The sequence below is a fragment of the Daktulosphaira vitifoliae genome, unplaced genomic scaffold, assembly GCF_025091365.1.
Source record: "Daktulosphaira vitifoliae isolate Bord-2020 unplaced genomic scaffold, ASM2509136v1 Scaffold_4, whole genome shotgun sequence".
Lineage (NCBI taxonomy): Eukaryota > Metazoa > Arthropoda > Insecta > Hemiptera > Phylloxeridae > Daktulosphaira > Daktulosphaira vitifoliae.
The window spans coordinates 33725756-33752370 of NW_026099575.1; the positions used below are offsets into that span (position 1 = coordinate 33725756).

Genomic DNA, 26615 nt, shown 5'->3' on the forward strand with positions numbered 1-26615 from the left:
GCTTAACGATAAAACTGGCCGACGACCGATTACGCATGCGCAACCCAGGTGAAACCAGATTCCTGATTAGGGCGCTGCCGTTTGGTCAAACTAGTAGACACTTCCTTAGACAATTGTCACGTCAGCGTTGGCTAGTTACGTCCCTGATAGATTCTTCTTGCGCTTACAGAAACCTAAGCATTCGATTTATTGAGAACTGAGAATGTAAAGTCGGGTTTTCAATTATGCAACACATATTCAACTGAACAGTATTGAATAATATTTCACACATTGTGGAATTCACAAAACAAAAATTCTTTCACGAGGAGACCATAGAAATCTTTAAGTTGATATTTCAAAAATGATGATATGAATCACCAGGGTTATCTGCTAAAATTAAACAGGTCAAAAACCCAAATAAATTGGATCTATTCTTTATTTTATAATTATTATACGTAAAAAAGTAAACTTATGATCAGTAACGTATCCAGTAGAGGCTAAAAAGACTTTGCTTAAGCAATATCTATTTTAGGTAAAAATGATCACTAAAAATCTTGTTTGGTATTAGCCCTCCCCATTGCAAATCCTGACCATACACTGCTTTTAACATTTAAAATACTATTAGTTAAATATTTCGATTTCATTTTTTTCGTTAATGAGCTAGGTCATTTTTGAATTATAAATAATCATTTAAAAAAATAAATGAACAAACTAAGTGCAATAATTGTACAAGTCTAATTTTTTAGGGAATTTTTTTATTAGTAACGAATAAATAAGATTATTCTATGTATTTTAATACAAAAACGATTTATATGATTAGAATTTTTGGAAAGATATGTAATTTAGTAAAAAAGAAGCCCTTCAATAGTGTCACCTCGAATTTTTAAAAAGAGTGGACTAATAATAGTTTACCACCAAAGTACAGATCAATCCCAGAAAGAGATGATTGCGTAACTCCTACAAACCTCGTTAACACGAACACGTATGTGTCCATGTTAAAAAATATACACTGGATACTACAGTGCTAATTAATTTTAAATAAAGTTAAAGAAAATAATTTACTAAACAATGGTTGGAAGCAGGATACCATCTAAGGGAAGCATTGAGTACACATGACTCAGATGGCACTAAAGAAAACTCTAATAGGTATCCAGCAATGTGAATTATAGAATGGAGACACACAAAGAAAAAATATTGGTTCTAGTCAGAGAATTTTCTATAGGGATGGAACTATTAACATATTCTTCAATCGTTTCAGGTTTTTTTTAAACATTTGCAGTTTGCAATCCTTTTAGAATTTTGTTAATCAAAGTAAATTATATTTTGTTATTCTTGGACCAATTATCAAATCAAATCCTATAAAGGAACAATAGGTTTAAATTTCACATCTACAAATACCTATGTATGATAGTAGATTCTTACTATCATATAATAATCGTTACAGATTCAAAAATAAATACACTAATAAGTCATTTATCATATATCACTTAAACAACTTTTCTTATAGTTGCATTAGTTTATGACATATGCTAGAAATCTAGAATTCGTTAATATATTAATCATTTATATTAAATATATCTTAACTTATCTGGACTATTATAAATTGACAATTCATATAATATATACAATTTATTTAATAAAAACTATAAATTTATTTTAGTTTGAATACACATCCATTTATCAGGTGTTGAATCTGGTTTAGACCATACCCCTGGTTTTTTTTTTTCATTATAGGGTACATGCCAAGTTCCATCATCATGTACTTGAGTAGTTTGTAAATAAAATAAAGGTTCCTAAAAAGTATTTAAAGAAATATAACAGTAGTTTTTGTAATCTAATGAATAACTTCAAAAATAGAAAAGTTTCATAATAAACAAGCTGATAATACATTTTTAATACTATCTACATAATATACTAACAGTCACTTTAACATTATTCCCTGGGCGAATTTTTAATCCTAGTCTATGTTTCTGTAACCATCGTTGAAAAATGCTTTTCATTACAGTTTCACCTAAAAGAAATTTATGTCCTCGCATCAAATCTCTTGTCAGTATTTTTGTTCCAAGACCACTATACATAGCTGCATACAACACAAATGGATCATCTTTTGATCTAACACACAAATATAAATTTACAAGTCAATCAAATTATCCAACAAATTAGATCTGTTAAATAATATAGCTACTAACAAATCATTAGTTAGGAAAATATGAGCATTATTCTTTATATAATCCAAGTTTCTTCCAAGATTTTGGATTAAATGTGCACGACCAATTAAAAGTACCTTCAACTTTTTATCAATAAGTATTTTCATAACAGTGGTAATCTAAAAAAAAATGAAATTTTATTACTTAGTTAAATAAAAATATATATGATAATATAAATTTTAATACTACACAGATATATAAAATAGAAGGAATGAATTCATAATGCTACTTTCAGAACAATATCTTGTTTAATTTCATTTTTATACATATAGTTAATTTTAACTCTATTAATTTTTAATATTAATTATAATAGAGTGACTAATTAAAAATTATTTTAAACAATTATATGAAATTTAAAAAAAGTGTGATTTAGCACAGTGAAAATCATTACAGAATGAAATCTGACAATGAATAACATCAATATCATAAAATGCCAAAATATAGTATAAATAAAATATGTGTATAAAAAAGTTATTTTTTAAATAATTTTATATACAAGACCATAAGAGTTACAAGAACAAAATATTTTTTTGACATGTCATCATCCTTGACTTCAAATTTTCTTAAGAAGTGTGAAAAAAAATTTCAAATAAATCAATTTGTGTACTCATGTTTTTCAAAAAGTTCTGGATACTCTGCATTTTTGAAAACGGGGCGCTATAAAATGTGCATAGTTTTGTGATCAGAATATACAGCAACTTATAGGGATATTTTACAAAAATAATTATAACTAAAAAATAAGCATTCCTATCAAAAAAATACAAATTAGCATTAATATCAATATAAAATAATAGATACTGTGAGCTACTAAAAATTAAATTTTTAAAGTTTTATGTTTATGTAATAAAAATTGATCAATTTTGGCTAATATTATTTAAAATAATAATTTCAAACTAAAAAATGTGTAAAATACTAAAAATACTATATGTTTAATACTGATGTTGGTAACAATGTTCCCAAAATATGAATACGCAAATTTTTAATATTTATTAAGTAATATTTTTAGTTAAGTATTTTTTAGTTTAAAATTAACATTTTAATAATATTATTAATTTTCAATTTGTTTTTCTATTCTCAAATATAAAAATTATAAAAAAATAAATCTTAGTTTTTAAGTTATTTTAAACATTAGAAAATTTTTGTACATTATAAAGGTGTTCAATCAGATGAATTATGCATATTTTGGCGGTCTACTGCTTTTTGTTTCATACACTTACTGTGTTTATAGAGACATTAGTACAAAAATACATTTGATCAATTTGGGTACTTTTAAAATAATAAAATTATAATAAAATTTATAATTTATAAATAAATTTGTCTTTTAACTCAAATATAATACAAAACTAATTTTTCATAACTACAAAATAACTATGTCTCTTTTGATATGAGCTATATTGAGATAAAAAATTGTTCTAATCTATTAAAAAAAACTAATGAAACACCGAATCAAAAATGGCATTTAAAACAATTATTTGTTACCACTTTATATTACCTACTAAAGAATTATTATTTAATTTTCCACGATAAGCATATGCTACATTTAAGCCATCTACTACTACATCATATGGACTTGAGTTTTTAATGAAATCTTCAAAAGTTTGCAATTCTGTTGGTGTTGAATTTTTGAAAATATTGTTTTGAATCATCACGTTTTTCATGAAACATTCATTTAACTGTTTGAATTCATTATTAGTAACTTCAACTGGTTTCAAAATTTTTTTACAAACATTACATTGGCCTCTAAAACATTTTTTCATTTATATTACATTAAACATACAACTTGTTCTTTAGATTTAAAATTAAGAAGATTAATTAATTCATACAAATTTATAATTTTATAGAGGCCATTTAAAATTTGTCATAGTTTGCCAGAAAATTTGAAAATAATTGTTTTTTTATAAAAAATAAAATTAAAAAGTAATTTTAGACCCAAAATTATTTTAAAATGTTTACTTATATAATATATATATATAGGTATTAAAATCTTACATTTGATGAATTATTTTGGTATCATTGACTGTACAACCTAATGATTTAAGATTATTTTTCAATAAATTTGCTAAGTCTTCACGTATAACATACTCTGTTTCTTTTAAAAAATCTAATATTTTCCAGTATTCAATATTTAAGTTTTGTTTACATAAATTAAACCATGACTGAAATACTTCAGTTGAGTGCTCAATGTTTGGATTATAACTTTGATTGATTAAATTCCAACCCAAATCAATTTCTCCTTCTTCAAAAGCTTTTTGAATAAGAACACTATATGTGTTGCCTGTGATATCTTTATTATTATTAAATGATTTTAAATAATCAAAACATTTATGCCAAGACGAAGTACAACACAATCCTATCACTAAACCTGTAAAAATTCATATAGATGTTTAATAAGATATATTTGCTCTTTACTATAATACAATACCTTCAAAAACAGTACCACTGAGTAAATTTGAATATTTTTTGAATAAATAATCACAACGAGATTCAATATTTTTGCATTCTTCATCTGTCAACTGATTTCTTGATGCATAACATGCACGAAAAAATAATAGTTCTATTCCTATATTGATTTTTTCATTTTTTTTAATATATTTCATGAATGTTTTAGCTAAATCTAAACGTTTATTATGAGCACAAGCTTCTAAAATACATCCATTTATATTTTTTTGATTAATATATCCCTTAGATATAGCCAATACATCATTGCATACTATTTCCCAATCATATATTTCTTTATTACTCACAAAATCTGTAATTATACGTTTTTGTTCAATACTAGCAGCTCTACCATTTATTTTTGAAGGTTCTTTAGAATTTTCATGAGGTAAAGTTGATGATAGTAACTTTTGATTACCCTTCAGCTCACTTGAAGAATATATTTTATGAAGTAAAATGTATAATTGTTGTTTTCTTAAAAAATTCATAGCTGAACAATTTTATTTGAAAACCTTAAAAGTTAAATTAAGTGTCTACATATTAATCATTGTTAGTTATATAGCTAGAAATTAAAAAAATATATTGCTAATAATATTGCAATAACACATGCTGCAAAGTTACTAATAGTTCAGTAGATACCAAAAAACTTAATCACAGATTTTTATAAACTATGTGTTACCATTAGCATTTTATAAAGAAATATTCTTAAATTTAAATATGATATAAAAAAAAATTTTTAACTAAAAAAATTGATATTTAATAGTGATAAAACTTTATTTTCAAGAAAATTATTAGTTAAATAATATTTTTATATAATAATATATTATATTATTCTTGAGAACACCTCAGAATAATGTTGAAAACCCACTGAATTTTATATTTAATTTATTTAAAACTCTCCAAAAAATGAACACAAATATTTAATTCTTAAAAGTATTTAAACGTTTTACCTAATTAATTATTTGACCCTGTAAGTATTTTCATAACCAATAATGGTACAGTAAGGTCCTTAGACAACAATTACAAACTATGAAATTGATATTTCTTTAATATTAGAAAATAATAATTGACATCAGAATAATTAGATTTTTCCTACAGTATTTTAAATTTGTAAATTTTTATAACAATTTAATGAAAATTATTAAGTAGAAAATTTTAGCATAAACGTTTTACTTATCACGTGAATAACAATTTATTATCAAGAAGAATATTTCAGATAAAACCATAGTTTTAGATAAAAAAAGTAGTGCTACTATGCACTATTCGTCAAAAGTTTGTTTCTTATTAGGCGGGATCTCACAGAAAAACCTGCAACAAATAATTATATTTTCGTAATTATATTTAAAGCAAACGATAACTAAATGTATCGTATTCTATGACACAAAGAGGTACATAACATTCTTTTCGAAAACGAGCAAAAGTAAAGAATACATGTAGTAAACCGAGAGCTGTAAAAAATGAAGTCCTTTTAAACTGCTACCATTTTTTTTTACCTCGTTAAAAATAATTTTTTTACGTTATATTCCTCCAATGTTTAAATCGAGTTTAAATTTTACTAATCACTCTATAGTCAAAAGTAGTAATAGATGGTCTATTGTCGATCATTTATACCAATTATTTACGTATTTTAATAATCCAAGGTATTCGATATCAATTTTGATTATTTTCATAATTCCATTCTTTTTATTTGATTATGTCCATCTCTACTTCCTTTTAAAAATACTGATCAATTAGGGATATCAAAATGATACATTTCAATCTCAAAATATTTTAATCTAATAATTCAAATGAATGATTGTGTCATAGATGAAATGTTTTGTAGGTCATCTCAATAAAAAATTGCAGAGGAATGAATTTTTCCCACAGTTATAGTTATTTTTCTATGTGTAGAGACTATTTTAATTTTCCTCATTTGAGATCTATTTTTTTTTAGCTTACGTAGCCTTATTGCTAGTACTGTAAACGCCATTGATCAAAGGTATAGTACTATTAAAAGTACTCAAATTTTTTTATTAAAATATATATTAATTTTTTTTTTTTTATAAAGATTTAAGACTACTTATGTCACTGAATGGCTTGAATAAATCTAAGACCACAAAAATTTAATGTAACTTTCCCTAAAATATACAAAATTAGTTTTTAAAGAGTGAAGGATTTAAATTAGATTTTTTTAGAATTAGAAAAAACAATCAATAATATATTACTAATTAATCGTTTTTTTTCTTTTGCATTTTAAATACAAATACTCAAAACTATTATAGGTGATAGAAATCTTTTTAATACTAAGAAAGAAATTTGTTTGAATTCCAAAATTGCAACAGTGCTATCATGTAAATTATAAAAGTAAATTATATTAATTTATAGATGGATACACTGACGTTATAGTAAGAATTGGCTATCCAGTATCAGATTAGTTCCCGGTAGCGGTACTCTTGTTTGGTTTTCTTATACTAACTGGTGCTCATACACTTTATCTATATAGTTTTGTATACTATACAACATTTATGTTCTACCATAATAATGTGTATGTTATTTAGTAACGTAATATATATTTAATGTGTTATCGGCGTTAACGTAGTATGTACCATCGTGTTGTTGTTAATCGTTCTTCATAATGTTTATATTCTAATATGAACACTATCTCTCGGGCGTTAAGTATACCTATTTAGTATTTGTCAATCCATTGATATTATAAAAAAAGTACCGGCACTTTTATTCAAGTTTACTATTTTTTCATTTGCCGGTTTGACATCTTGTTAGCTTCTTTTTCATTACGTATTCCACGTTAGTTAAAATTTTTATATGTTGAACTACTTCTTTAGCATACTACACAAAAGCCGAATAATTCTTCTTTTTTATATCACCTAAGCAAATGTTTTGGAGTGTGTGTACTAGTAATGATAATGATCAATGAACATTAAATATGTGACTCGTTTATCGTGTCAGACATGCTTGAAACCATAATATGAGCTCCGGACTTTTACTAAAAGGTAAACAAATAAATTCAAGAAGTAATATTGTAATTTCAATTTTGTAAGAGTGATTTTATTTGTAGGTGACAAGAGTGCTATTGACGATTGTGGTTACAAATACTTATCATGTTCACTGCGCGTGTGAGCCATGAAGGCGAAACTTTTCGTATATCAAGCGAAATAGTTCAGCAATCTAATTTGTTTTTCCATAGTGCTGTATTTCGGTTACCAACCAGCGATTCAATTGACGTTGATTTTGACGAAGCTAATATCAATTTGATAGATATACAATTTGATGTTAATATGGATCCGAATAGTGAAAAGTATACTTTTTTTTCTACTATAATTATTTAAATATAATTTAAAACCCTTGTGAAATTATTGTAAATTTTAGAAACTATACTATCAATAATATGATCATTAAAATGTAATTAAAAAACAAAATGTTGATTTTGAATTATAGCCTTAGAAATAGTGAAATGTCAGAATAAATTATAACTCTCAAATAAAGCTTTTACACATTTTAAATTAAAATACTAATCCTCATTTACATTAATTATATTCACTACTTAATGTTTATCAACTGTTGTAGATAATTGAAGACAATCTTTTAATTTTCATAACCAGTAATATAAACATAAACTGTAATTATATTAAAGATTTAAATTTTATTAAAACTTACAAAAAAAATTTTTTTTTGTTATCAATTATTTTAAATTAAATACAGAGGCCCTACCAGGTTTTGCTGTTCTTTAATGCAGATGGTATTTTAGTGTTATTTATTTTTTTAAACTAATTTTCACAGTTTTAAACTATGTTAAAAGTATATTTTTTATCAATTGTCTCTAATAAGAAAAAAATACATAAATTTTTTCAAAATTTCAAGTCTTGTTAATATTGTTTCTTACAAACGAATTTGATAACTTTAGAATATGTAATAGTTGAGTTAGAAACATTTTAATATATAGAATGATTATGCAGTGTGGGCAAAGTATACATTTGTACTTCTATTTAAATATAGACTTGTACAAACTATATCAATCTTCACTACATATATACTTATCATATTGAAATGCTTGTAAATCAGTTAGTACTTACTATAAAAATATTATTGCTCCATCAAAAAACTTTTTAAGAAAACAAACTCTAATAATTTTTAAAATTTTAGAAAAAATAAAAAAAATTTCTCTTGACATAATACAAAACTAAAAAAATTATTAAAAAAAAAAGTGATACAAAATATTTGCTGGATCAAGTTATAAAAGATGTCAAAACCTGTTGGGACACTCTGTATTCAATTAAAAATAATTGATAATAAAAATATAGTGTCTATAAGTTTTAATAAAATTACAATCTTTAACATAATTTCAGTTTGTTTGTATTGCTGGTTATAAAAACTTGAAATTCGTATTCAATTATTTGTTGACAAATTTTAAGTAGTGAATACCACTAATGTAAATAGCAAATAGTATTTTAATTAAAAATGTATAAAAGTTCTGATTGAGAATTATTTAAAAAGATAAGTAACACAAATATTCCCTGTATCAAAAATGATTAAAAATGTCAAAATTGGGGGGGACATCCTTTATTAATATTTGTTAATTAGTTAAATTATAAAAGTGTTATACAATTTAATCTATTTATATATCTAGATGTGGAGAAGCAAGGCTTGTTCCTATGCCACAGTTTTTAATCAACAATCCGAATATATCAATCTTGCCAGCAAGAAATCTTCAAAGCTCTAACACATCTACTAAACCATCTCCTGTATCTTCAGTCAACAAAGTGTCACGAGGTAAATTTCTCAAAAAATATTAAATAATATTTCATTTAAGTGTAAAAAAATTATTTTTTTGTTTTTATTTAGGAACATCTTCATCTATATCTGAAGTTCCAGTAACTCAAGAACAAACTGTTATTAATGATAAAATAGTATGTACAGTTAAATTAAAGTTTTTGATTGTACTATATACATTTTATAAAACAAGAAATTTAGAAGTAAAAGAAGTAATTTCATTTTCCCAACAATTTGAGATTTGAAGAAAATATTGAATTTGAAATTATTATTTCATTATTCTTGTTATGCTAATTAATACTCTTAATTATTTTTATTATTTAAATTTAAAATTTTATATGACTACTATGCTTTGCCTAGCTGTGGGCCCCAACTTATATCTATGGTCCTGCAAGCTTTATGTGCCTACGACACATTAGGCCCTTTTCTAACAATGCTATTCTGTAATAGTTATGGCAATGGTTCTTAATGGAACCTTTCTTCTCAACTAAAGGCCTTGCCTTGTCATTGCAAGTCTAGTTCTTCATTCTCCTCTGTTAAGAGCTAGTCTTTTCATGTCTATGTATTGACTACAGTCAGCTTGTCTTATCATTTCCTCTATGCTTTCCTTGGTCTGCCTCTACCTTTGTGTCCATTTATTCGTCCTTCAATTATATTTTTCATAAACGAATTTTACCTCAGTAGTTGACCAAACATTTTTCCACTTTTTTTATGGTGTTTAACAGATTTTTTTTTTCCCTATTTGGTTTAATACATCTATGTTACTTTTCATTTCTGTCCAGCTGACTTTCAGCAATCTACGCCATGTGCCACATTTCCATGATTTCCAACTTCTTCTTATCCATTGATGGTCCATGTTTCACTGCCATATAATAATACGCTCAATACATAGCTTCTGACAAAATTTTTTCTCATCTTTATATTAAGTTTCTGTTCATAAATAGCTCCCTTTTTTGCATAAATGTTCTCTTTGTCTAATTTCTATTGAGCATCTACCATCACTAGTAATCATACTTCCTACGTACCTAAATTGTTAGACTTGCTCTATTAAATTATTATCTATTTCCAACTTCACTAAAGGAATTTCTTTTACTTTTGTCACCACCATTGTTTTTGTTTTATTTGCATTCATTTTCATTTGATACTCCTGCAATATTTTAGTGAGAGTGGTTGAAGATCTTTGCATGTCTTTTTCCAATTTAGACACTAAAGCAATGTCATCTGCAAATCATATACAGTGGATCTTTTCTCCATTTATGCTTATTTCTTTAGAGTTTCTCCTATACGTGTCTATGATTTCTTTTACAAATAGATTGAATAGATAAAGTGATAACGAACAACCTTGTCCTACCCCTGTTCTAATTTTTGCTGTTGTACTATCTTCTCCTACCTCTATTAAAGTCACCTGTTTCTTGTATAGTAATATCATTATTCATCTGTCCCTCCAATCTATTTGTGTTTTTTTCATAGAGTTAATCAGTATAGCCCAGTTAACTGTGTGCAAAGGCTTTTTCTAAATCAATAAAAGTTATAAATGTATTTCTATTTACATTTAGTCTTCTTTTCGTGAGTACCTTTAGGGCAAGAATTGCTTCTCTTGTACCAATGCCCTATCTAAAACCGAATTGGTTTTCATCAAGCTCTTCTTCGTTTTTATTCCTTATCCTATTTTTTATGATGATAAGTAGTATCTTGGACACATGTGATGAGAGACTTATTTTTCAGTAAGTCTTGCATTCTATGGAATTTTCTTTTTTAGGGGTTAGTACAATTTTGCTTTTGGCAATATCCTCTGGGATGTTTCCATCCTTATACATTTTCTTAATCATTTCAAATAGCTTATACCTGTTATTTTTTCCGGCGTTTTTTAATAATTCTATCGGGATGTCATCTACTCCTGTCGCTTTAGCTTGTTTCTATTGACTTAGTGCTTTAACAAATTATCTTTTGGTAATATCTGGCCCTATGCCTTCTTTGTTTGACTCAATTTTATTTTTGATATTCATTTCATTTTCTCCTATCAATCCTTCATACACATCTATATACTCTTTCCATCTCGTCGCTATTTCATATTCATCTAGAATCAGTTATCCATTCTTACCTTTAACAGTTTTACTTCTTGGCTTCAGTAATCTTGACATTCCTTTAATCATTCCATATGCTTTGTTCATTCTATTTGCAGTCAATTTCTTCTTTTCAACTCTGCACTTTTAGATAATGCTGTTCTTTATTATTCTATACATCGCATCATCAGTCTTCCTTAGTTTATTGTGGTATTTTATTAAGTTCATTATCTCATTTTTTATCCATGGTTTCCTTAGATTCAGTTTCCTAATCCAATTGATTCCTCAGCAGATTAACAAATATTGCTGACTACTTCCTCCCATGGAGGGTCTGTACCAGCAGTTATTATTCCATTTTGAACTTTGTTTTGTTTCTTCATTTTTTAGTTTTTCTATGTCTCATATTTTACATTTGGATCGATTTGTAATTTTCATGCGTATTATTATTAATGGAACCAAAAAATAAAAATAATTTTGTTCTTAAGATTAAACTTATTAGTTATTAATACATACATTTTTTAACTTGTAGATTCAGAAAAATACTGATCCAAAAGTTTCTTCCAAAAGAAATATAAGTGATACAGTTGATGATAAGTAAGAATTTATGAAATTTAATAATAATTTTTAACTTTTATTATTAATTATTCAAACCCTGTTTTTTTATGTTGATTCAACCTTTCAACTTTCAAGCCCTACTCATACCGAACTGAACTTTTAATTTTTTAGTTAAACCCAAACCAATACATAAATTGTAGTCATTTTCAGACAAAACATTTTTATATCACAATTCAAAGAATTCATTGTGATATTTGATTATATTAGTTCCATTTTGAAACCAATTTAAAAAGAGATAGTTTAATTTTTTTAATTTTAAGACTGATTTACAAACTAAACTTAACACTCCAAGTTTAGTTTGAACATTACTAATTAATGTATTAAGTTGAATTGCGTTATTTTATCAATTATTTACATTAAATTCAATAAATATAAACTGTTATTTTAAAGGATTGCTATATCCTGGGAGTTTTAGTGAAATAGTGTCTTTATCTTTTAGGAAGTCATACTAATTGTTACTATTCTTAATTTGAAAGTCAATAATAATAGGCTTATATTGGTCATCAAACTTTTTGTTTATCTTATATTGAATATTCATTGAAAATTGTACCTTTTTATCAGCTCACAATAACTGAATAGTTATTGAATAGTAAAATGAATATTTTTGTTATATCCATCATGAAGACATAATTATTTTTTTAGTTATAATTTTAAGAAAAATAAAACTATATAAATACAAAATTGAGCACAACGATATTCTTAAGTCTTATTATAAAACTATGATGTCTATAGTCTATAGACTATAGACTATAGGTCTATAATTATAAATAAGTTGTTAACTTAATGTATTTTTATCTAATTTAAGACCATTTAAAGTTCCAAGGCTCTCTGTTTCTAAGTTATCGCAAAAAAAAGTCAATAAGGTAATTGAACAAAAAGTTGCACTAAAACCAATTAAAACCACTAAAACTAGTACAATGAATGATGCCACAAAGAAATTGAGTTCTCCTACCAAATTCTCCAACATTCAAATCAACAAGCAATCATTGCCTAATTTAACTAATCGAGTAGTTCCTCATACTCCTACTAAGTCAACAGTTAATTTAACTAGAGATGTCTTAAAGAATGCAGCTAGTTTGGAAAATGAAAAAAATGCATGTGAAAAAATAAAAACGTTTGAAGTAACTATCAATGGTTCATTTATGAATCAAAGAAACATAAAAAAAGAAGAAAATAAAATTACTGTTCAATGTGAAAGGTAACAAGCTCGATATAATTTTTATAGAGATTTAAACATATATAGGTTAAAGTCTAACTATTGATAATTTACAAAAAAAAAAAAAAAATAATAATAATAATTCATAATTTTTTAGTGACAATTTACCACCAAAGTCTATAAAAAATTAAAGATCAAATATAGTTTAGTTTCTTAAAAAGTTTAAGAATTTAATTTTAGGATAATAACTAAATTTAATTGTACATATATCCTTGTTGATTCCCAAAAAAACGTTTTTATATTTTTACTGGTAAATTTATTATCAATTATTTTTATTTTTTGTACTTTTAGTGAAGCAATTTTAGTATTAAAGAACAATCAAATTATTGATATATCAGAGCCCGATTTAGTTGATAATTTACTACTTTGTATTGGTGCAGGTATAAAAAAAGTAAGTAAATTTATTCTTATATTAATTGATAAAAAATTAGCTATTAAATTTACATTATTATACATTTTTACATAATATTAACAAAATAATCTAAAAATATTTCATTGAATCATTTACAAGATTTTCACAATAATTAATTATTACTATGTTATTTTCATTTATGAATTAATTTTTTTATAGTATGGTACTAAAGAAGCTTATGATACTGTAAAAGAATCAAATATTATCCATTCTCCAGAGCACAATTGGTAAAACATACTTTCATAAATAACTGACTATAGTATTTTTAATTAAATATATTTTCTAGGTCTTTGGAGTATGGCAATAATTCTAAACAAAATTCACCAAACTTAAACAATAGGTTTGCAATGAATATGTATTAATTTATAATTAATAAAATTAAGAGTAATATTTATTTGATGATATCATTAATTATTATTTAAAACCTCGTCAATTAAATATATATTAGAAAAATATTAAATCATAATATTCTAACTTGAAGGAGAAATGGGTTTTATTTTTCTATAACTTCTCATTAGTCATAAAAATTAAAACATCAAACGAAATATTGAATAGTAACTCAAACTCTTCAATATTTTATTTGTATAATTTTAAAAATTTTCATTAGTGTATTCAGATAGTTTTTTTTTTTAATTTAACAGTTAATACTTAAAATAAATAATTTGATTGCATAAAAAATATTTGAAAATCCCCATCACAGGATATTTCTAATGTAATAGCTTGTTTAAAAAATATAAATTTTCTATAAAATGTCTAGTGTTTTAATTCATAATTAAAAAATCTTCATAATTTCAAATAATTAATTGGTAATCTTAAAATTGTCTATGTAGCTCATTATAATTACAATTATTTGTTATAATTTGTAAACTGTCATATTTTATTTATATATTTTCTTAGCATTTCTAAAAAAAAAACATTATTTAGGGTAAATCAAGTCAACAAACAACAGTTACAACTCGTCAGCAACCAACACCCATCAACATCAAAATCATCTTTAAATAATCAAATGTCATTGTGTTCAAAAATAGTTAAAACAAATATTGTTTCACAAAAAGTAGCACAGTCTCCCAAGCATAATGATATTAAAGTAAATTCTTTGGGTAACAGCCAGTTTCAAACATCAAAAACTTTTGTATCAACAATTCCTCAAGCTCCAATTGTTTCTAAACAAGTTACTACTACCACTACTACAACTACTCAATCATCTCCATCAAAACTAACTGTTCCTACAACTGGCACTGTACAACTTCCAAACAAAGGAACCGTTGGACAACAATCGAGTATAGATAAATCTAAACAAATTGTATTGAGTCAATCTATTACATCAAATTTAAACAAATGTAGTAAATGTGAGGCTATATCTGATGATGATTTATGTACTACTTGTCGCGTATCTTCTCATTTGAAAGGAGTAACTGTGACCAGAATTGAAACTCCAGGTAATCATAATTTGATTATTATGTTTAGCTAGCCTATGTATTAATGTTTTATTTAATCAATGAATAATTATAAATATTATGTTTTGCATTGTATAATTATTTTTATGTTTCATAAATGAGTTGTTAAATTGCTAAAGGATGCATTTCCGAACATTTATTTTGTAATTTTGCTTTTTCCTACCTAGTTATAAGCTAATTCTTCAAGAAAAAGCAAAAATAAATATTTTGAATGTACTTTCTTTTGTTAACTAAATGACTTGTTTATTGTAATGTTTTATTTATAGCAACACCTGTTTCAACTAATGATAGTTCAGTTATATTATTATCATCTGAAGATGAAGAAGAGGACTTAAACGAAAGTGAAGAAATTTCATTCTCAATGGAACCAGTCATTAATAAAGTGGAGTCAGTTGATGTCATAAATGAATACATTTCAAAAATAAGTTGTATGTATTTTTAATAATATGAGCTTAATATTGCATCATGAATTATAATATTTTTTGTGTTTTTATTTTAAGTAAATCCAATGCATTTGGAAGATAAATTATCACAAACTGAATATAATATCAAAGATGTTTTTAAGTTTGAAAATTGCCGTTCTATTCGTATTGGAAACTTCAAAACCACTCCACACCATGTAGGTGAAGTCATTATTTGTTTACATGGTATAAGGATGGCAATTAATGATTCAGGTAAATATAAATAAATAAATAATTTTCAATTTAGTAAAAAAAAAATTATTTAATTTAACATTGTATGTGATAAGAATATAATTTAAAATAATTATAATTTTTAATAACTATTGTAATTTTTGTTTCAATATTCCTAAAAAAAATGTAGAAGCAATATTGATGTTGCTTTTTGTGTTTATCTCAAAGGTCAAAATTATCCTGAAATAATTTCAAGTTATTAAATTATAGACAAAATATGAGGCGTAATAGATCTCAGTACCAACATTTTTTTTTTTTTTCAAAATCAATATAAAACATGACATTTTCTTATAAGAAGCCATTGGTAGTTACATTTTTGGATATTCGTTTTACAATTTATAAAAAGTTATAGAAGTTGACTTTCTTCACAGTATTGACAAATTTCACCTAAATACACCAGTATTAGCATGGATATACAGATTAATTTTATATAATAAAAAATTTTTTTTTTTAATTTTCGGTACCTTGATCACTTGGCCCTGCCACAATTCATATACTAGTTTTTTTTTTAAGCTAATTGCTTAGCTGTCGTAGCTTTAACTTAATAATTAGTATATAGGGTGTTTAGTAAGTATGGAAATTAGTGTCTATTATTCTCTGTAGTGAAACCAGTTATGGTGTATGATTCAGAGTGTTTGGCGATTGACAAGAAAGTAGAGCAGAGAATGAGTATAGCATAGATGAGAATGCTTAGATGGATATGTGGAGTGACTAGAGAAAATAGGATGAGGAACGAACATATAAGGTGGGTGTATAGATGTAGTGTCAGACGAGGATATAATGAGAAAAAATAGACTTGGATGGTTTGATCGTGTTATAAGGAGAGAATGTAAGAATAGTTATAGAAATGAAGGAATAAGAAGTAGTTGTTGACCAAAATAGAAATGCAGGGATGTTATTGAATATAATATAAGGGTGGCTAATGTGTGTGTAGATATAGTGGAAGATCATTTCAAGTAGAAGTTTAGGATAAGGGTAACCAAACCCAAATAGTATAGATTAAGGCAAAGAAAAAGAAGTTTGAGGTTTTATTTTAATAGTAAATGTCATAGCATATGTTTTAACATAACTTTATTTAATATAAAGTATCAAATTTTTGAGATAATATACATTTATAATATATTAGGGATTACAAATACAGGTAGCTAATTGTTTTTTCTGATGTTGCTATTTGTAGTTACGCAGCCTTTATTGTCAGTTATGGCTATCAACAAATATATTTTCTGTATTGTCAGTAGGTGTATTTATAAATATTATCTCACAACAATGTGAGATATCTACATCCACACTTTAAGCATATCTGTTGATAATTTTATAACATTATTTAAAAAAATATATTATTAGAGTACTAATTATTTTCTGAATTAATGTAAGATTAACTATTACTGACAATAGATTATTTTTATTACATTGAATTTTTCTAATTTTTTAGATTTCCGTCCAGTGACAATAGATTTGCAAATGGAAAATATTGTTAAAATATTGGCATTTTATGGTGAAAAAATGCCAACAATTATAATATACACAACATATTTAGCATCTACTGGTATTAGACATCTATTAGCTATGAGTGATAATGACAAAAGTTATTATTATGATCCTACCAGCAAAGGTCAGTACAACATAAATTTTTAATAATGATTTTTCTGATTAACTTTTTCATATTTATAAATAGATAACACAATAAAAAAAATCATATGGACTTTTGGATTAAAAAAAAATGAAGGAATTCATCTAGAAAAATTATTACAAAAATTACCTAAAGGAAAATATGAGCCAATGACAATGGATCAAGCTAATGAGTTACTTGTAGCATCTTGTGTACAACGTGATGTATGTAATTTATATAATAAAGTTAACTTTTTTTGTAGTATTTTAATCTTTAATTTCCTTTTAGAATAAAAAATATAAAAAAAAAATAGAAAAAATTAGGAACACAGACTACAATAATACTGAGTGAGTTATTTTAATTATATAAATATGTAGCAATTATAAATATTTACGTATTTAATAATAGCATAAATCAATAACTTAATTTTCTTAAAGTACTATAATTTGATTAAATTTTGTTTTGATATCTCAATGTTATATTGAAAATAAATTATAATATTTGCTAATTTTATTATAAATAAAATATGTATATTCATTCCTTTCTTTCTCCAACATTACATGTTAGAAAATTGTGTAAAATAATTTGACCTTATAGATGTTATTTTACTATAATAATAAAACACAAGTATCAATCCATAATTTTTTTAATTATAGATTTATCTAACCTATCTTATTATAGTTTCAATCTAAAATTACAAATATTCTTTACTAAATGTTTTTTAAAATAATTTTATTTTTATTACAGGATTATAAACTTTAATGTTGATAATAATAATTGTAGAGTTAGCATCTTTGATTATACTGGTTTAAGTGTTGATGAGTATCTAAATGATGCATTGGTTGATTTTTATCTAAAGTAAATCATTAATCTTTAATTACTTTTAGTAACTAAATTATTTATGTTTATAATAAATATTTTGATCTTTATTTCATTAGATATTGGTTTACAAGACATGTATCTGAAGAAGACAAAAAGCGATCTTATCTTTTTAGTACATTTTTTTATACAAGACTAACTACACCCAAAGGTGGAATAGATAAAGCTGAATCAAAGGCACAATGTCGCCATGAACGTGTAAAGAAATGGACCAAAAATGTCAATATATTTGAAAAAGATTTTATTTTTGTTCCCATAAATGAAAAGTAATCATATTTTATTTTGTAATATAATAAAAAAAACAAGGGAAAAGTAGTTTTATGATGTTTTTTTTTTTTATGTTTTATATTTTGGGTATCAACATCACTCATTAGTTTGTATTCAATGATAATGTTTTAAATATTTACAATGATATTTCCTTAATGTTTTAAAATACTTAAATTAAGTTGAAGTCTGTATACATTTTATTATTTTTTGTGTGCTTTGTAAGTTCACTGCGAATGCCTTTTTTTATGTTAGTTGAGATTTATACTTGAGGTGTTTTTGTTTGTACTACTTGCATTCTTGATTATGTGTTTAACTGTAAGAGGATTAAGCAGGCTTTGTAGTTCAGTTTTCCTTCTTCAGTTATTTTATTTTTATGATTCTATTGTGTTTTTCTATAACTTTCTTTATATTGTTTCAAGTTTTATTCTTTTAAATTAAAAAAATCATTGTTAATTACTATTGAAATTACTATTATGATTAAATGTTGTAAGTTAAACTAAAAAAAAATGTTAATAAAACAATTTTGCATTGTTAATTTTATTAAAAAATATTGTGGATAATATTTAAAAGCTTATGGAAATAAAAAAATGCATATATTTTCAAAAAGATAAAAAAATTATTATGGGCATTTCTTAGATTATATTCAGATTCTACAAATTCTAAATAGATATTTTTTAATCTTTTTTAAAATTTTATATTCATAACAATTTTTATGCATAGAAAATAACAAATTTTTCTATTTTTATAGTTATCACTGGTATTTGGCAGTAATATGCTATCCATATCTCACTGGCCCAATTAATATGGAAGATGGAACACCTATTGACATTCCAGATGATGAAATTGATCAATTTGGTAAATAAACTAGTTTTAGGTTTTTACTAACTATTCATTAAGTTCATTTAAAACTATGTAGATTATTTATAACTATGAAATAACTTATTTCTACCAAATGTATTAACATTTTTTATATATTTTTTTATTCATATAAGTGAAAAAAAAATATAAGTATTTTTTATTATTTAATTTTTAATCGGTTTAGTTCAACAGTTTATGCAAGTTTACCTTAACTTAAACTTGTTTATAAATTTTCAATCCAATAATATCAATTATTTACTAAACATTAACTAATTATTCAACAAAATTTAGTATGAAATTATTACATATACTTCTATCCTATTCTTAATAACATAATTATCATTTAAGATGGTAAAATATACACAAACGAATTATAATTTTTACAAAATTTAAAATCCTCTCATAATTAACTACAAATTATTAATAAGAAAATTTTGATACTATTATTCTATAAAATGGCTGTTTAATATTGTCTTTCAACATTTTATATAAATTTCCAATTACTATTTTTTTGTTACATAAATTAAAAATTTTAATTATTATGTAAAAATTGTAGACTAAAAATTTATCATATATAATAATATGAACAAGATAAAAAGTTATTGGATTTGTTATATCTTTGTGACTCAGTATCATAAATTCATAAAATAAATTGTTTTATTTAACCGCATAAAAGTTTTTAATACAAGTTAATAAGCTTGTTTTGTTTTGAATTTAATTAGATAAATATAGAATTACTAAAAGTCAATTTTAATATTTACAATGTTGAAGCAAATTATGATTATATGTCATTATTAACCAAGAGTTTTTTATCGGTTCAGTTCAGTTTAAAGTTTTGCTTTTATATCATTTTTATTTCCAAAAATGTCACCTACTTTTTTTGAGTGTTAATACATCAATATTAATATATTTATTTCAAAGAAATTATAAAATAAAATTTGTAGTATATATTTTAAGTTCAATTATTCTTCTTACAGCTAAAATTTTAGATGAAATTCAATTATAAAATTATATTGATATATATATGGTGATTAATTAACTTTTTCCTCAACTATATTGACTAACTATGTCTCACGAGGCATAGTTAGTCAATCACTCTGTATATGTGTATATATATATATATATATATAATGTAATTATTTTAATGCTAGCTTAATTTATCATAAAATAATAAGTTTTTTTAATATTTTTTTTTTGATATTATTACATATGTATTTTTATTTTTTAGCTATAAAATAAATTTTAGGTCCATCTATTATATCTTATATGGGTGTCAACTTATTTTTTCAAACTCCAACATACATATTAATTTAGCTTATAATATATTAATTAAGAAAATGATTGATCAATAACAATTCTTGGATTAGTACTTCAGAAGATATTTTAATTTTTGTACCTAGGCAGCAGAAGAAATATTGCTGAGAAAGAACTAATGATAAAAATAAATATGATCGACACTTTTCCTCCATTCTATATATTAAAATCTAATAGCATACAGAGTATTAGTCTAAAAGATATTATCAATCAGTCATTTTCTTAATTACACCATTTCCTATTATGTAAGCTAGTTTATTATGTATTTTCCCATTAAAAAAATATAATTGATTACCTTATAAGATATAAAGGATGGAAATTAAAATAAAAATTATTTTATAACAAATATATAGATAATAAATTACAATAATAGTTTCATAAATCTAATTATTTTAAGAAAAATTTAGTGACTACTGTTAAAAGGATCACTCTGTAAATTTGTATTTTTATATATTTTATTGATGTTAGTTCTATAAATTTTGTTTAGTAGCAATTAAAGTTCCATATTTTATTGAAAATATAAAAACAAATAAAAAAGTTATTTTTCCTAATTTATAATAATACCATAATCTTTATTACTTCAAATTTAGGGTATAATAATAATATAAAAATGTACAATATTTATTTTTAGTGATATTGGTTTATAAATTAATACTAATAAAAAAGCCTAGAAATTATATGCATTTATAAATTTTGTTAAGTTATTTTTAACACACTTTTAGCCAGTACAAATTTTTATTTCTTTTTATATTAATAATTAATTGAAAATTTATATTAAATGTGTTGTTACTGAGGTTATAGTTTAGGAAGTATTAGGGGATTAACTTCCCTAGATCAAAAAATATTTTTACCCTACTATACAATGTTAATATAAAGTTGGACACACTTTTGATGTTACAAAGTGGCTTAAACAAAATGAAAAAATGCATATAATTTTTAGCCCAACTAATAGAATAAATGTCTAATTTTTTATTTTTAGAACCAATTGACCGTCCACTTTCACCTTGCATGGAAAATACAGATAGAGATGAAGTGGATGGAAATTCAGAAGATCTTAAATATTTTAATGTAAGAATTTTATTTTTAAGACATTAAATAGAATTTATATTAATTTTATTTATTCTTTAATATTTAAAAATAATTATTTTATAGCATTTCTTTTGCAAAAAAAATTTGATGAGTCAATATTAACTTTATAATAAATACTAATTGAGTTACAAACATTTTAATACATAGATCATATATGTAGCATGGCTTGGGAATGCATTATAAATATACACCAGTACTATCTGTACCCATCCGTGCTACATACCTATTCTATTTATAAAATGCTTGTTAAAGTTATTAAAAATGTCAAAATCTGGAAGGACACCTGTATATTATTTACTGTTTTTTTAAATATTCACAGATAAAAATCTCCAATACTAATATAATATCAGTATTTATTGTCATTGGTATTTTATTATTTTGTTTAGATTGACTATGACTGTATTAGTGATAATAGGAATAGTTCTTCTTATGAAGAGGATGTTGAAGAGTTAAAAAAAATGGATCGGCCTTTGATTAAACAGTATGCACAGTTTTTTGATTATTATTATACATTGTATTTAAGAAATAAATATATCAATTACTACAAAACATTGATAGCAATAGAAACTATTTTTCTTACTAATTAAACACCTTGTATACTATTCAAGTATATAATTAAAAATAATTTTTTTAAAGTTATTTAATTATAAAAATATCTGTATATTTACTAAAAAAAAATAAAATTTTGTAAATAATAAACCAATGACTTAGATTATGAAGATATTAAGGAAATTTTAATTAAATCAGGTTTTTATACTTATTAGAATAAAGATAGAAATAATTAATTTTTTATAAATTATTAGTCTATATTTTTTGTATTAAGACCAAGTAATAACTTATGGTTCAGTACACATTTTGAACAAAATCTATAAATGAAAAAATTTATCTAGTTAACATATTTTTATTATACATTTAAAAAATATTATTTTGGAAACATTAACATGAACATATTCACATATAAATCAAATTCATTAACAAAAACAATTTTTTAACAAATATCTTTTTGTCCATAATTTTTAACCTTAAAATACAATAAGGATTTATATGAATTACAGTATTTTACTCTATGTGTTAGTAATACAATTATATTGTATAATATAAATTTTCATTACAGGCCTTGCATTTTAATTTTTGACTCTCTGTATGGTGGTACACACCGAGCTAAAATTGTTGCTACGCTGCGTGAATATTTAGCAGAAGAGTACCAAGCAAAACATAATGGTGCTCGTAGAGTATTTCCAAAGTCTATATTGAAAGGTGCTGCTGTTAAAGTTCCTCAACAAACAAATTATTTTGATTGCGGGCTTTTTGTATTACATTTCTTTGAGAAATTTTTTGAAGTACGTTTTTTATAACTACTAAAAAAATTAATTTTGATTGATCATAACTGGTTGAACTTTTTCAGTGTCCCATTGTAGATTTTAGTTTTCCAATTTTACATCTTCAAAATTGGTTCTCTTGTGATGATGTAACAGGCAATGCTAAAAAAAGAAAAGATTTCCAGAAAATAGTGCTTAATATAATGAATGAACAAGGACGTAAAGTTGATCTACCAACTTTGAAATTTGTTTCATCTAGTAATTCTAATACTATTGCGCACCACCGTGGTATCCATCAATATAATCATTATTATGAAGAAATGGATTATGAAGAAATGGACAGTGGTGAAGAAGATTCTGATATTGAAGGTGAAGATGATGAAATTTATGAAGAAGAATCTGATGAATACATGGAGTCCAATCTATACCATGATTATGCTGAAGATGGTGAGGAAGAAGACTATCATGATTATAAAGGTACTGATCCTAGAGAATTTTATGCAGAAATGGAAGAGAATGATGAATCATTTACTGAAAATGATCAGTGGTCTGAAGTTCAAACAGAAGGAGAAGAATTCCACAATGAGTAGGTTCATTTTAATAAAATGTATTTTCTTATTTAATTATTTATTATAAATAAGTATATAAATTTGATTTTAAACATATAGTTGAATAATTTATCTAAATCAAATATGTGAACTAAAATTTATCGGATTTTTGATATTTTAAATAAAAATCAATTTACATAGAGAATTTTGTTAGTGCTAATAATGTAACCATTACTAATGTAAGACAAATAGCCTAACTATTTATAATTTGTAAAATATTATGATTGGTATATATGTACAGATTTGTGATACTAAAAGTTATTAGTTTCGAAGGAAATGGAAATTTATAAAAAATTTTAATATAACTGATGGCTTTTTGAATATATTATTATTATATAATTAAGTTATTTATTGGTTAAATTGATTTTAGTTATTGTATACAAAGCTCAGTCTATAAATACAATGTTCTCTTATGGTCTTTAAAAATCGAACATAGTAAACAATAACCTAATATAAATTAGTGCAATTAATGTATAAATTTTTCTCATTTTGTAGTATTAATTTTTTTTAATTTATTATATTTTAGACGAGAATATAATAGGGAAGAATTATCAGATTATCAAGTTATTCCTGAAAGGAATATTATAGTTGATGAAGATGAATCTGATGATAGTTCAAGTAATCATAGAAATATTAGTCAGCAGAATAGAGTACGTTCTGAAAATGATAACTTTAGAACCTACCAAGAATCTGAAAATGAACATGAAAATTTATCACCAAGACAAATTCAAAAGTCTCAACGTTTTAATAAAAAAAATTCTAATTAGCATTGCATGTTCTATTTTAAAGTAACGAAAACAAAAAATTATTGTTTCTTTTTATTATTACATGTTCATTTTTTACAAAATAAAAGCAATTTGCTTTCAAATAATGTACATTTAAAGAATTTTGAAGTAAGAACTAAACTAAACAACCAATGATATAAATAAAATAAAAAAAATTTTTTAATTATATTGCCATAACCTAAAAATGATTAATACATTTATTTTTTACTGATAATTTTATATTTTTACTTCGACCGCATTGTTATGACACTTATGTATTATATGTATATAATTGAATGTGTTTTAAGAGTTTATATTCAATATAACTTATTGTTACTACACAAATATTATCATGTATGTAATGGATTATAAATTTTCTTTGCTTATTTCAAATATTTTGTTTAGTTATTACAATTTAATAGAGAAGTAAGATAAAATATTGGTATACGTTAAAACTAGTATCTAAACTAAAACTTATTTTAAATTAAGTAAAATAGAAAATTTATCTTTTCAATGGCCACTACTTAAATTTTAGTATAGTCTTTTTTAATTTAAGTGCTTGATTTGCCATTGCAAATTTATAAGTACCTCCATTCTTAAACACTCAGAAAATGAACTCTATATTTACCCATTACCCTTTATAATAATATTATTTATTATAAAGAGATTCAAATATAAGCAAATTATTCTTTGATATTAGAAATATTCCTATTACTAAGTCAATTTTTACACTCTGTTAGCAGACATGAATTATCAAAAATGTATTCATGTTCTTTGATTTAAAAAAAAATATTATTTAGTGGAATGTAAAATCAACTGAACTTGCAAATTTAAGTTAATTTATGTACAACATTGCATTCATACGTTATATTTTTTAGGCATTATAGTAATGTAATTAATCACTAAAGCAACTATGAAAGTCTAATCACACGAAAATTAAAAATATTTTGAGGACATATGTTATGAAAAGTTTAAAAACCTGTTACACTTCGTAAAAATAAAAAGAAACTGCAAATTTATACTCAATAAACATAGTTTAATAAAATTTAATGGCTGGTACTCTCCAAAAGTATAATAAAATGGTAAACTATGCATACAACTTAAATTATAATCAACATTATGAGCAAGTATAAAAAATATAAAAAACTAATTGATCTTAAATAAATAAATATATTTCTTCACTTCTTGTGATATCTGTATTTCAAATATCACAATCCACGTTATTGTATTATTGTAAAATTAATTGAAAAAAAAAAACATTTTGAATTTTTTTTTTTGTTAATTTTATACTAGAGCTATAAAAATAAGCATTTCCAAAAAAAGAAATATATGAAATAGTCAATAATATTTTATAATAATGTGACAGTAATTAAAAATATTGCCGTTAAACAATTCTATACAAATTTGAAAAAAATCATAGAATCAATAAAAATTAAATGTTTTCCAACTTAAAGGTCATGACCTCTAAAGTTGAAAATCATGTAATCGCAATTACTCATAAAATAAAAATAAATAAAGCATTATTTTTATTTATATCCTAAAAATTACATAAAAAAAAACTTTAATTTGATTTAGTTGTAAAGAAATCTTTAAGAACAATATCAAAAATTAAAAAAAAAGTTATATTAGTTATTTTAAGGCATACCTTTTCTTTAGATAATGATTGGTCATTCATAAAAAGTATATCATCGGCCAGGTAAATGTATTATCAATAATAATTTTATAATGATCCATCCAGTTTTCAAAAATTTATTTAAATTTTTAATGAAAATTAAAAATATTTAATTAGACTTTTTTTATAACAAATGTAATTTATTGAGATATTTTCCTTTACTAAGTGGGTTGAGTGATAGTTTTAAAATTTTTAAATTATAACATTAATAGCTCCAATTAGAAATGATTTGCAAGGTTTGAAACACGATTATTGGTAGAATCATAGATATATTAACAGGCTGATCGGTTTATCATAAATCCTCGATTACTCAAAGTATAAATACCATATGGGAAAAATAATTTTTGATTTCTTTTAGTTAAATTTTTTATTTATAAACTAATAATTATTTT

The 26615-nt window shown here is 23.9% G+C and overlaps 2 protein-coding genes across 3 annotated transcripts; one reads left to right on the top strand and one right to left on the bottom strand.

The window, feature by feature from the left end:
• Positions 1 to 1526: 1526 nt before the first annotated feature.
• Positions 1527 to 5996, bottom strand: LOC126904697 (mitochondrial ribonuclease P catalytic subunit). The gene is made up of 7 exons (XM_050683918.1): positions 5573 to 5996; positions 4609 to 5134; positions 4176 to 4548; positions 3683 to 3926; positions 2169 to 2305; positions 1899 to 2091; positions 1527 to 1772 (listed from the first exon to the last, which is right to left on the bottom strand). Exons 2-7 carry the CDS (start codon positions 5108 to 5110, stop codon positions 1623 to 1625), a joined length of 1599 nt encoding a protein of 532 aa, XP_050539875.1. The 5' UTR covers positions 5111 to 5134; positions 5573 to 5996; the 3' UTR covers positions 1527 to 1622.
• Positions 5997 to 7030: 1034 nt separating this feature from the next.
• Positions 7031 to 24862, top strand: LOC126903921 (uncharacterized). 2 transcript variants are annotated; one of them, XM_050682495.1, is made up of 23 exons: positions 7031 to 7612; positions 7678 to 7917; positions 9247 to 9389; positions 9462 to 9535; positions 11982 to 12046; positions 12873 to 13265; positions 13575 to 13674; positions 13855 to 13922; positions 13982 to 14035; positions 14620 to 15134; positions 15419 to 15580; positions 15653 to 15826; positions 17277 to 17456; positions 17520 to 17677; positions 17742 to 17800; positions 18201 to 18311; positions 18392 to 18598; positions 19348 to 19454; positions 21751 to 21839; positions 22247 to 22341; positions 22975 to 23200; positions 23266 to 23765; positions 24314 to 24862. In XM_050682495.1, the coding sequence occupies exons 2-23, from the start codon at positions 7721 to 7723 to the stop codon at positions 24552 to 24554; spliced, it is 3918 nt and encodes a 1305-aa protein (XP_050538452.1). In that variant the 5' UTR covers positions 7031 to 7612; positions 7678 to 7720; the 3' UTR covers positions 24555 to 24862. The 2 variants fall into 2 exon arrangements, with proteins under 2 accessions (XP_050538452.1, XP_050538453.1); XM_050682496.1 differs by having other exon boundaries at positions 9462 to 9526; positions 24314 to 24859.
• Positions 24863 to 26615: the final 1753 nt, after the last annotated feature.

Excerpts from the sequence above, each read along its gene's own strand:
- LOC126904697 (XM_050683918.1), bottom strand. The coding sequence starts at position 5,110 with ATGAATTTTTTAAGAAAACAACAATTATACATTTTACTTCATAAAATA. Across the intron at positions 3,927-4,175 it reads ACCAAAATAATTCATCAAAT|AGGCCAATGTAATGTTTGTA; the intron begins GTAAGATTTTAA and ends AAAATGTTTTAG. Across the intron at positions 2,092-2,168 it reads ATTTTCCTAACTAATGATTT|ATCAAAAGATGATCCATTTG; the intron begins GTTAGTAGCTAT and ends TTTGTGTGTTAG.
- LOC126903921 (XM_050682495.1), top strand. The coding sequence starts at position 7,721 with ATGTTCACTGCGCGTGTGAGCCATGAAGGCGAAACTTTTCGTATATCA. Across the intron at positions 15,827-17,276 it reads GATGGCAATTAATGATTCAG|ATTTCCGTCCAGTGACAATA; the intron begins GTAAATATAAAT and ends CTAATTTTTTAG. Across the intron at positions 17,457-17,519 it reads TTATGATCCTACCAGCAAAG|ATAACACAATAAAAAAAATC; the intron begins GTCAGTACAACA and ends ATTTATAAATAG.